The sequence below is a fragment of the Colossoma macropomum genome, unplaced genomic scaffold (assembly GCF_904425465.1).
Source record: "Colossoma macropomum unplaced genomic scaffold, Colossoma_macropomum, whole genome shotgun sequence".
Classification (NCBI taxonomy): domain Eukaryota; kingdom Metazoa; phylum Chordata; class Actinopteri; order Characiformes; family Serrasalmidae; genus Colossoma; species Colossoma macropomum.
In genome coordinates this window covers 3,856,057-3,869,253 of record NW_023494784.1, presented here as the reverse complement: position 1 = coordinate 3,869,253, position 13,197 = coordinate 3,856,057, and the positions used below count along the sequence as shown (strand labels likewise).

The window sequence follows — 13,197 nt, the reverse complement described above, 5'->3', positions numbered from 1 at the left end:
TGTTGCCAATTAACCACCAGGTGTTTTTATTTTTAGCATTACACACATTTAACAGCCTTTTGTTGCCCCCGTCCCAACTCTTTTGGAACGTGTTGTTGGCATCAAATTCAAAATGGGCAAATATTTTACAAAAAACAATAAAATGTCTCAGTTTCAACATTTGATATATTGTCTTTGTAGTATTTCCAATGAAATATAGGGTTTAAATTATTTGCACATCATAGCAACAATAACATATTTACATTTTGCACAGCATCCCAACCTTTTGGAAATGGGGTTGTACAAAACTGAGGCGAGTTCTCCTCCATCTTGGATTTTCATCCGTGTTCTACCAGCCCACCCATCCATGCTTCTGTTGGTTGATGTGCTTCCACGTCAGAATACATTGCAGCAAAACTTGAAATGCTTCGAACATTTTTTGACACTCAACGGAGTGTCCTTTTTTTACTGCATACAGGCACGTTTCTAGTCCAAAACAACTCCGGTCCTGGAGGGCCAGTGTCCAGCACGGTTTCGTGGTTTCCCTGACCCTCCAGGACCGAAGTTGTACACCCTTGATCTACACTCACAGATCACATTATTAGGAACTGTACTATTGCTTAGTAAGGTCTCCCTTTGCTCTCAAAATAGCCTCAGTTCTTCATGGCATTTTCCACAAGATGTTGGAGACATTCCTTTTAGGTTCTGGTCCATTGCATCATGCAGCTCCTGCAGATTTTTCAGGTGCTCTTAATGCTGTGAATCTCCCGTTCTACCACATCCCAAAGGAGTTCTATTGGAATCGGATCCGATGACTGGGAAGGCCACTTAAGAACACTGAACTCACCGTTCATGAAACCAGTTTGAGGTGACTTTTGCTTTTTAACATGGTGCATTATCATGCTGGATGTGGCCATGAAGGAATGCATGTGGTCAGCAAGAATACTGAAGTAAGAAGTGGCATTCAGTCGATCGTTGATTGGTATTAACGGGCCCAAAGTGTTCCAAGAAAACGTTCTCCACACCCTCTTGAATGAAGTATTTCTGTTAAGTGTGATGGCTCAATGTAAAGTTAAATCATTCATCATTTATTTGTTATTGTTTAGAAGGTTACTGTGTTAACATATCAGTAGCATGATATGATGTTATAGCCTATTGCTGATAGCAATGCAGTCATCACCCTATATATTCCAATATTACAACACTATTGTAGTAAAAACAAAATCAAATGTAATATTGGAACATGAAGGGTGATGATATACATCCTAAACTAAAGCATACTGCCAAACATGTAGACAGTTTGCAGATCACTGCCGACAACGACGCAGCAACTTTTTTCTTCAACTCGTTTGAAGGTCCAACTCATCTTCAACAGCGTTTTTATTTGTGTTTACCTCTGAAAATGGGCATCCTCTATTCTGACAAAGTATCAGGTTTTGCTTTTACAGATCCCCATGCAAGCATATCTTTGGGCTGGTTCACCAACAGGGCTTTTACACCTTGGTGCAACTTTATGGGTGTGACTTTAAGATGGTTGCACCAACTGGTTGCAAGCTGATTTTTCACTAAGAACAGGTGTATAGTCAAATTGAAGACCTTTTCTAGGCAATGATAACCACTTAAACAAGCTGGTTGTAAGTCTCTAACTGGCTCGATGAGACAGTAGCACGGTGTAAGACTGGCAGTTGCTGAATTCCATTGGTAAACACATTTTTGTTGAACACCCCTGATAGCAAGAGGATAGTGGTCCACTGTTGGCCTGCTGATAGCTGGTGGTCCACTGGTGTTATGCGCAGCATTTTCTGGGCAGCCCACTTGTTGTAGACTGCTGGACAAAATTCCACTTATCATCGCTCATTTTCCACTCACAGTCCAATTTACTGATTTTTCCTTCCTTCCATTCTTTAGTTAAATTAGTTTAGAAAATCATTTGAATGAAACATTTTCTATAAAATCATTTTATATTAAGCCTAGTCATTTCTCTCAGTTGTTTGTAATATTGGTCTCAGTTTATTTTCTAAAATAAAAGTCTCTGTGCATTTAAAATCAGTTTAAGGAAATTAAAAACTAGTTAGAGCTTGTATGTAGGACAGTAATCTGGGTCGTCCGAGGGTGGATCAGCAGTGGCAAACAGTCTTTGGGTTGCCGACCTTATTAAGCCAGCGGACCAATATTTGCTTACTATTGAGGACTTTCATGAATTCTTTAGTCCAGGGGTGCCCAATCACTGGTCTAGGGTATTTGTACATAAGTATAATTTATTATTTCAGAGTTGGTACTAGATAGTTTAAGAAAGACACTGTCCAATATTATACTATTTCAAGAATATTACACTCAGAAAGTGGGATAGGATTATATAACGGAGGGAACGCAGCGATCCACACTCATGTCTGTGTGATGCATACTGTTTGTGTGATGTTTTTGTAGATGTGGCCGTGTGGGTGGTGATGCACAGAGAACCTGTTGATGTGATTGTTCTTCCTCTGGTTTTATATTAAGCTTATTTCATTTAATAGTCTATTCAGGGGGTCTTAGCTTTATGTAGTAGTTATTTATTTACAATGATGGTTAAAGCTTAGTAGCTAAGTTATAGCATTCCTTAATCCATGTAGATATTCAAAACAGATTAACGTTAGAACCTTCTTACACAAAGCTGAAGTCAGCTTCTTATTTGCCAGCATCTTGTTAGAATTTTCCCATTCCACCTTAAATGGTGCAGCTTCAGGCACCAGAAAGTGGCTGCTGCACCATTTAAGGTGGAACGGGAAAACTTGAAGAAGAAGCTGACGAATAGGAAGCCAACTTTAGCTTCGTCCTTCTTACTGTGTTTTGTGGGGTTTATTTTATTGTTATGTGTATTAAGATTAGACGTGATTCACACATTGATGGATTTGCTGATGTGTCTGATTGTGTTTCTCGCGCTAAACTCGGTTTTTAACATCAGGTGCAGACTGAATACTTTCCTGCTGGTCCGGACGGCTAATTAGTACGATCAGTTATTAAAGAAATAAAAGCTACCGAGAGCAGATCCGTGCAGCCTGGATTAATCTGTGTCTGAGAATTATAACAAAACAAATTTGGTGATAATCAGTTGAGTAATAAGGAAGTTGTGGCTGATTTAATCCTGAGACTCATCGTCTCTCACTACAAGTGAATTTGTCCACAAGCGGATCTTGACCGCTCCAACATGGTGGACGCACAGAAGTATCACCTCAACAGGCAACACAGCTATCTATAGAGCACTGTAGTCGTGTGCCATTCTGTAGTCCTCGTTATGCCCATATTAGGAACTCCGGGTCTGAGCTTCATTTCTCTATGGTCAGAATGAATAGTGTTTTCGAAAAATCGCCTTTATCGCCCCCTGTTGAATAAAAATGTTCAGATCCCGATCTGAACACGTTCTGTCCTGTGAACATTTTTCTCCTGAATACCACTGGATCCTCTGAATTACGAGGTCATTAAAGAGCTATAATACTAATATTGCTACATGCGAGCTAAAGCTACTGCGCATCAGTTTGATGTCACTAAGCTACACTAAACTAAGGCGGGCTGTGGTGGAGCTCTGACCAGCTGTGCTACCTTATCAAGATCATCTACCATAGCGCATATTTACAGGTATACCCGTATATTCATTCTGGCCATAGAGAAACAGAGCTTAGACCCGGAGTTCCTAATATGGGCATAAGAGCATGGCGCCGACTACAGAATGACGCACGACTACAGTGGTCCATGGTTTCAGCTGTGTGCGTATGGTTAGTTGCTAGGTAACAGACATGACAGTTGATTATTGATTTTGATAAATAGAAAGGTGTTTCAAAATTACTGTCCATAATAATCAGTGGTACAATACAGATGATACAGATAGAGATGAAGCTGAAAACTTTCATGTAACTATATATTCAGCAGCTTCATTAGGCAGATTATGATGGCACTCCTCATCACTCATGGACTCGAGGTAGCTGTTGAATGGGGTGATAGTAGAATGGCGGTAGCAGAATAGAAATAGACATAGGAAATGTTCCTATGCATATCTTACAGTATTTTTTAGCCATATTCTATAGTGCATACTAAAAATTTATTAAGGGAATAGCAAAAACATTGCACTTGATTGTTACGGAATCAAAAGTAGGTTACTTTGTAGGCAAATGCAGCCTTTGTGGTCTTGCCTCCACTTCCTGTAAGCTCTCCAGATAATGCCCATGCAGACGAAAAACAGAAAAACATCGGCCACAAGCCATTTCTGTTGACATACAGCAAACCACAAGATTTCAGCAGAGAAGAAAATCAAGTTGGATGCAATTTCTCTTTTGAATTTACACTTAAAATGCCATCTGAATTTCTTATGATATTACTCCTGCATGCTTTTCAGTTTCTGTTTTGTGGTAATTGATTTATTTAGTGATGAGTAGTAAAGATGTAGCTGTACTGATTTGATGCTTTTGCCTATGCGTTCACCATATATTCAGCTCAGTGTTAGTGGAAAATTACTGAGTGTATGTGTTTGTCAAACATGTTGTACCCTTTTTACGTAAAACTCTGCGATCAAGTGAAAACTCTGGTGCAGTTTGAAACAGGAAACTCACCTCTCTGTGATTGTCAGTCTCACAAGTGACAAAGAAACAGATAAGAGCAGCCCTAACTTCCAGAACATACATGTTTCTGAATGTCGGTTCAAAAGGGTCCTGTTGTTCATCCTGTGGTGACTTTATGCTATGATAGCCATTCATGGAATATGTTGTTTGCAGAGAAGCGTGCACAGAAAAAAAACCCTCCCCTCTTCTGCTGACATTCGGATTAAGGCTTATACCTGTAAGGGCGATCGTCAAGAGTTGTCAAGTTTCTGCGGTCTTTTAGCTGGATTTTAGCTCAGTGATCTGATTTCTCAGTGCATGTAAACTCTTACTCTGATTTCTTTCTGATTTCTCAGTCTGCGCATGTAAACAGACGGCGGTGCCAGAAATAAGCGAGCAGCGTCGCCACGAGACGCAGCAAAACACTTTTGGAGTGTTGCTGAAAACGACTGCATGCTTAAGGAAATGAAGGATTTAAATATTCTTCATCTTCCAGATGATGTTTGTTCATCACATTCTCACATTCTTCCACATTTTCAGGTAAAGTGGTGCGGTGTTTTTAAAAACAAAGCTGCTGCATGAAGTTTGAGGTTTACGTTCTGTTTACGTCACGTCTTGTGAGTTTATTGGCTGGTTGCAAAGCAGAAATCCGATTACTGCCTGACTCATGTAGACCCGGAGTTTCCCCATTATCTGATTACTCCAGTGCATGTAAATGCATTGATCAGATTACTGAAATCTGGTTTTATGCAGTTATCGGATAATTAAGTGCATGTAAGCACACTAATTGTATTAAATAATAGCACAACCAGACGAGATGGTGTGCTTTGGATCATGAGCAGTTCCTTCCCTTCTTAGTCTTCTCTTCCCATCTCTCTGGTACAAGTTGATCTTTGTATCATCTGTCTGTAAGATGTTGTTCTGCATCGGCGCAGGCTTTTTTAGATCACCCTGATTTTAGTTTACATCTTGTGCTAAAACCCTCTGGATGTACTCTAGTTTTTACGTCTCTTTATTGTTGACTTTGACACAGACAGGCCGACCCCTGGCAAGGTGTTCTTGATTTGGACGACTGTTATGAAGGGTTTTTCTTCACCAGAAATAGAATTCTTCCATCATCCACCACAGTTTTTTCCATCGTTTTTTGGGCCTTCGTGTTTCTGAGCTGACCAGTGTGTTCTTTCTTTCTGAAAAATGTACCAAATAGTTGGTTGGGCACACCAATGTTTTTACTATTTCTCTCTGATGGATTTGTTTTGATATTTCAGCCTGATGATGGCTTGGTTCACTGGCACTGAAGCTCTTTGACCTTCATAGTGAGTTAACGGCAACAGATTCCAAATTCAAATGCCACACTTGAAATCAACTCTAGACCTTTTATCTGCTTAGTAAGCGAAATAATGATGGAACAGATGAGCAGCCAACTGTCCAATTATTTTTGAGCCCCTAAGAATGGGTGGTCTTGTATGAAAATGGATGAACATGAAAATGTGGATGTAAATGCTCTCAAATTAAAGCTGAAAGTCTGCACTTTGAGCTCATTCGTTATTTAATTCAACTCCAATTTGCTGTGCTGGACAGCTAAAATAACCATAACTTTGTTATCGTCCAAATATTTATGGACCTAACTATATATCCATCTATTCACACTATTTAGGCTACAGCGGTTTAGCGTAAGGTTATGCATGCTATTCAGCAGTTGTTACCGGTTCTAGAAGCAGCCTCTACGGTGACTCATTATGTAACAGAACCAAATGACATGTTTACATTACTAATTACCTTTATTTATTTATTTTTTTAAAAAAACAAATAACATGTTGTCAAAGCAATTGAAGGACAGATTGTAAACAGTTTTAGCCCAAAAGTAGCACACGCTAGGACCCAGCTGGTTAATTGCTGCGGTTCTAACAATCACATGGAACACTTTCAAAATGGTTCACATTAACAGCAATATTTTGAAAAACTTAGCATAATAAACACTTTTTAAGGAAAGCGTTGCTGCTTCAGAAAGCTTTGTTTCTCCCTTTTACATGGACCAGCGCTGTTGGATATACTGCAGTACATATAATGCGGTATGTATGTGGTGTCCCACAGGGCTCAATTCTGGGTTCGAAATTAATTAGGCACAATAAAATAAAGCAACATTAACTTCTGCTTCTTCAAATGACCCAAGTAGAAAAAGAAGGATGGTTAAAGGTTTGATCAAATAAGCATTAAAATCAGCAGCAGGAGCACTAAAAAGTGTAGGGCAGGTGGGTCTCTCAGTATCACACTGTGGTTACAGAGGTTCTCCTTGCAACAGGAAACACTGCCTACTACCCTCGTACCCAAAATCTCAGAGACGTTTTCGCCATATTTGCACATGCTTTCTGTGGCACAACCTCTGTTCACCATCAGGTTCCCAGCAACTATTTCTGAAAAAAAAAACAGAGTATTTCATCCATTGATTATCATGCTGAAAAGTGACATCATCTAAAAAATATTATTAACGATATTACATAAATGTGGCCTAAATAACAACTTTTTATAGTTTCTAATATTGGAACTACGAAATACACAGAGTCACCAGTATATCTACCTTGTGTCTACGCCCACCATTAAGGTGCATTTTGTGGGTTTGCAGTTACAGACTGTGGCCCATCTTTTGATACGCAATTTATTATATTTATTGCTGCTGTTAGAACAAAACCTTGTATCTGCATTTTTGCAGTTTTCCATTTTGGACATCTGAAAATGCCTGCTGTCCTTTACATTGTGTGTAAATTTCATGATGAATGGACCAAAAGAAATGGACCAAAATTCCAGTAATACAATGTTATCTAAATTTCAAAGTCGGGAACTGACATTTTTAAAAATAAAAATGAAAAATGAGTCTGTATTTTAAAAAAATAAAAATTTCCTTTTTAAAAGTGGCCATGGAGCCAGTATAAGCAGAGCTGTTATAAATGAGGAGACAGTCGCTGGTTGAATTGTGAATTAAAACGCTCATAACGCTTAAAATAGCATCTGTTTACAGAGTAAGTTCCGCCCTTCAAAAAAAAGAGCCAACCAGCTTGCTGATTCATGATTTCTGTGAAGGTTTGTGAAGCAGACTCGTGATGTAGCCAGAACAACAAATCATGTTTTTGTGTGTTATTGAGCCAAACGCTACAAACTATTTATGAGGTTTTTTTGTCAGAATTTATCAGTGATTTCAAATATATTTCTGCACAATAATTTGACCCTTAGTTTTGTGTATTTTGGTCTCTCCCCATTTATAGAGAGAGAGGTCTGGTCTTGTATGGCTGGAAATAACTGCCCTGTGGCGTTGCAAAGATGGCCACTGAGTGAACAGACTTTCCTATAAGGACTTAACTCTGTACATCAATAGTTCTGACATTGAGCTGTAAAGATTTTGTCAGTTCAAAACTTCGTCAGTAACAAATTTCCACCATTTCTTAGCATAATTCTTTCTAATTTACTGCCACCCCCGTTCTCACTGCAGGTTTTTTGTGAGGAGTTCTGCCAAAGCTCCAAAGGAAGGAACATTCAGAGATGATTATGATTGGATGAGAGGTGCACTAACCATAATTTTAGAGGCAGTCAGTTGTGCCCTGCCTAAACAGATCTTGAAAAATAGCAGGGGTTGGTAATATAAAATACAGTTATTATAGATACTTAATTACAAAGTGCCAGATGCACTGTGGTGAACGGACCAATAGAAAAGCTCCAAAATTATTTGGAGAAAAATATTTGGGTTTTCATGACAAAGACTATAGGAAGGTTGCCGGTTCCACCCCCTGAGCCAACTGTACGTGACTGAAGTGACCTTGAGCAAGACCCCCAACTGCTCCCCAGGCGCCGTGGATAGGGCTGCCCACTCCCCCGGGCAAGTGTGCTCACTGCCCCCTGGTGTGTGTGTTCACTAGTGCATATGTGGGTGTTTCACTGCACAGATGGGTTAAAATGCAGAAGTCAAATTTCCCTGTTGTGGGACTAATAAGTGGAACTTAACTTACCTCCCGCATTGATACACATAGTTTCTTCACCACTGCACTCCACAATTTTAGTGCATTCAAAGGGCGCAGCAATACAGCCAAAACACTTCCTGCCATTCGGCTGTCCTGCATTCCACTGACCTGAATGGAAGAGAGACAGGTGGAGGTAACGTATCTGCAGTAGTTCTGTTGATAACAGCTGCTGAAACATCCAAACTACAAGATGCTGCAATGGCTAAACCAACTTCATGGATAATCAAACTCTAAACGTCAAAGCTGCACTATGTAAGACTTTTTGTTAAAATTGAAAGAAGTAGCATTACTGAGTAAGGAAAAAACAGTACAATCGGATTTCATGGGAGTCTTTCAGACCATGTCACAAGCACAGGCTCCAAAAGAAGGTCTGGCTCAATGTTTAGATTTTAAATGCAAAATCAACATGAAGATATGATGGCAACAGTAGATCATTCACTCACAGCCCTGGGAGACGTGTCCTTTACCAAGTTTTCTTTTAACGCTCTTTCGCTCGCAATCATCAGATTCGTCCGTTCAGGGAAGGGGTCCGAAACACAACCTACATTACAAAATCGTCTTCCACACGTTGCATGCAATAACACGTTTGTGCCACAGAGGTCTCCAAATCCTCAAATCTTACATAGTGTGGCTTAAAAACAGGGATGTTCAGTACCCCTCCTGACTAATGCTACTTCTTTCAATTATAGCAAAAAATCTTACAGCTTTAAGAAGACTTTTAGTACAATTTCTACCCTTCAAGAAACATGGTTAGCATCTGTTATGGTGCAGGTAGTCCTCAGAGAAGGCCTAATAATAATAATTTATAGGTACTAAAAATACTTGTTTCATCGTTAAGTTTAGGATGTAAATAAAAGAAAAAAAAATATTCTCTGTGGAATCTATATAGATATAGCTAAGCAAGCTCTCCTATTGGTTAGGACTTCAAGAGCTAAAGTAAAGTCCTAACATGTTAAGAAGAACCAATCATGTTTTTGATTTCCAATAGGTGGGACCAATGTAATGAGAAAAAGGTCACTCTATGCCTTTTGGAGGTTCTAGATACGTCACTGACTAAATACAAGCAGCAGCCTAATCAGTGGGTTGTTAGAAATGGAAAACAGTGGCGGCGGCAGTTCTGTACCAGCGCTCACTACTGAAAGAGTCACAGTGAAACTGCTAAAATATATGCTAATATGTGCGTCACAGGCTTCACGTAAAACGTCTTTTAGAAGCTTCAAGTGTCTATGTCTTCCAGTTTTCCGTTCCACCTTAAAACGGTGCAGAAGTCCAGAATGTAACTGAATTTGAATAAGAAGCTGACTTCACCGCTAACAAACTACTAGAATCCTATAAGGATGCTAAAAGAAGTTTATTCCCCATGTTTTGACCTTATGTTGTCACGGTTTGGAGATTAGCATGGACCTGCATTAACATGAAGGGGCTGAGTGGTGTTAGCCTTACGTGGTTCTGGTTCACCGTCACATCCAGTTTGTATTCTCCACTGCGCATATTTGAAGTTAGTGGACAGCTCCTTGTTGCAGAGGCTGGTGTGCACACACCCCCTGCCCACCCTCTTTGTGGTCTCCTGGCCTCCCCCTGCAATCATTTCAACAAAACCACGGGTGCAGCTCCGTTAGCCACTCTACAGTACAGTTTTCTTCCTTAGTTTTGCACGGGAGCTATGAGGCTAATGTGGCTAACAAGCAATGGGAGATTATAGACTGAAACTACCATCTAATTCATCACACTCATGAGTATTATACACTGTTATCAATAAAAATAGAGCGGCCATCTTGAATCCTGAATTACGTACATACTTTTGTCCATTTTTCTCTCTTCTATTTACAGACATAAATGTGGTATCGATTGAAAAATCAGAATAAGGGCCTGAGCGATATTTTAGTTTTGCCCAATATCACTGATACATCAGTCAGGCCCTTACTGTACACTTTGTTTCAAATATGAGAAATAATTAATAGGACAAATGAAAGAAGTTCTTGAAGAAGAACTGTGTAGAAATGGCCTCACTTTCACTGAGGCTGGCGCCGAAGGACACACAGGACAGCTCTGGGCCGCAGTCCGTCACGTTGCCTCTGCATTCTCCCCATGATGAAGCTCGACATACTTCGCACTTTGCATCAGCTGGATCTGAAAATAGTGTAATGCTAAATCTGAATATGCCACAATATGAATGCACAATCAGGTAACAGAGACTTCAGAGCTACGCCACTTTATTTTTTTTGTGCTATACTCATTTCTCCAAAGTGTGCATTAAATTGACCGCTAGACACTCAGTTTCCACTGCCATGTGCACTCGGCTCTACCACTGATCAATACAGAGACATGTTTACAGAATAGTGACAAAATTCACTCAGGAGAACCTCCACTCGGTGAGCCCTTATGGGTTGATTAAACGCAAGATGGGGCTTGTGCGAGCCCAAAATAAATGTTTATGAAGTTTAGGAAGGCCTTTGGAGGAAAAGTGCAATTGTGAACGGTTCCTACTTTTTTTTACAGACAATTTCTGTTATTTTTTTTAAACAGAACATCATACAGAATTTCAGCCATAGATATATACCGTATATATTTAGGTTGCCAGCAGAGGGCACTCTAATGAAGCCACTGCTCTAGCACCACATACTTCCTGGAAGTGTTCCCCATAGACGTGCACTGATTTCCACCCATTTTTAATCTTTTTCTTTAAGATATGCATCAAAATTGGTTGTATGTTTTGTTTTCTGCAGAAAAAAACATTGATCTTTGGTAATCCAGTGTATTTTTCTTTTAAAAAGCTTCTGTCAGATTTCTATCATTTACATAATGCTAATTCACACTTTTCCACTCCAGTTATACGACCATAACAGTGCCTTATTAATAGTGATGATGTCAGTCCTGCGTGAAAGACTATTAACATATTTAACCCCTTAAATGGCCAGAGCCCACCAGGTGGGCCCAAAGCTTAATTACATCCTTCAGTACCACTTTAGAGTAAGATTACCCTTATAAAGCATTTATGCATGATTTAATATTAGTTTGTTATTGGTTATTAGTTAGGTCATAAACATTTTAAATACCATTAATAAGCAGTTATAACACAATAAATGTGATGGAGAAGACAAAATAAGATCAGTAAACATCAAAATCTGAGGTTTAACAGAAGAACTGTATGTGGGTTAACTATTAAGCAAACAGGTCACTGTTGCCCTTTTTATCTGTGTTTTAACTGCTCATTAATGATTTTGAGGTCTTTATGACCTAATTAATAATCACTAATGAACTCATTTTTAACCATTCATGAACACTTTATAAGGAAAATCTTGTTTTAAAGTGGTACCCACACTATAACTTAAGAATGGCTTAGCCAGTTTGCATTGAAATCCCTGTAGTTGCTGAATAATAAGCCTTAGTATGTAATAAGCCTGGGACTTGAAGGCGTTCATGTATCTTTTTAGCCATTTAGCATTCTCTCCCATTCATTGCAGGCTATCTCAGCCTCCCTCCAGCAGTCATGTTTTGGGTATAATAGAATTAATAGCAAGAAGCAGACTCCCTTTAAAGGGGAATTCCACCGAGTTTATAAATTTCTGCATATTTTTGCAGTAGTTAAGATGTAAACAACGTCTTTCACAGAGTATTTATTTTCCAAATAAACGCTCAAAAGACACCTGTAGGTTCACTGGTGGTTTTAGATAAATAAATAAAATGAAATGGCTATATGTGTGTTGTAGTCATTGTGACTCCTGGTTTCTATCACCACCACTGTAAAGAAGCCTGAGTCAGTTAGCTTCACTACAGTGAAGCATTTCATATCAAATCACCCTGAACGACTCTGCTCAACGACTGAATCATGCAGAAAATTTGAAAAGTTCGGTGGATTTGTCCTTTAAAGTGGCGATGGTGATATAACAGACGCTGGATGAGCAGGGTCTGGACACACAGGCACTCAAAATGGTTCATACTGTTAATTATTCCACTACAGAACTGTGTACAGTGGATGTTTTGCTGGTAAAGGTGTCTCAGAGGACGTTCTCAGCTCCACAAAGCGCTTCACATGCGCCAGCTTCTTACTCGCATTTCCGTTCCACCTTAAATTTAAGGTGGAATTCGAAAAAGCCAACTTCAGTCGTTTTTTTTCCTCAAAGAAAATGTAATTTCCCAAATTCCCCCCAAAAGCGTTTCCTGACGCACTGTTTTCCATTACTTTTCTGCTGTGTCTCCACTCTAACAGGTTCAATTAAACTGAAAGAAACCTTTTGACTTACCTACAGCAAAAACTGCTAAAATGGCGAAGGTGAAAAGCATGTTTTCCAGCATCCCTCTGAACTACACCGTTAGGCTGGACCTTCTCTCTCAAGGGCGAGGAAGAAATGACCAAAACGCCTGGGAAAAAAACATCTGCCCATATTAGAGCATTCGATGGGCCGCTGTTTTTTTTTTTCCCACCCGTTTTCCGCTTCTTGCGCTGTGATTGGCTCGTCGTTACACGTAAGGCTGGACGATAAACAGAAACACAGCATCATTAACGTGATATTTTTGTTAGACATTTGCACAAATGAACTATTTAAGAACTGTTATAAACTGGTTGTTGTTGTCGTTTACAGGCTGACTATAATTGGTCTGATATGATTCGTTTTGATGATACTGATGATACCCAG

General features: G+C 39.4%; 1 protein-coding gene across 1 annotated transcript; it reads right to left on the bottom strand.

Moving 5' to 3' along the window:
* Positions 1 to 6,346: 6,346 nt before the first annotated feature.
* Positions 6,347 to 12,951, bottom strand: LOC118811832 (urokinase plasminogen activator surface receptor-like). The gene is made up of 5 exons (XM_036576364.1): positions 12,805 to 12,951; positions 10,571 to 10,690; positions 10,004 to 10,138; positions 8,549 to 8,668; positions 6,347 to 6,964 (listed from the first exon to the last, which is right to left on the bottom strand). Exons 1-5 carry the CDS (start codon positions 12,854 to 12,856, stop codon positions 6,753 to 6,755), a joined length of 639 nt encoding a protein of 212 aa, XP_036432257.1. The 5' UTR covers positions 12,857 to 12,951; the 3' UTR covers positions 6,347 to 6,752.
* Positions 12,952 to 13,197: the final 246 nt, after the last annotated feature.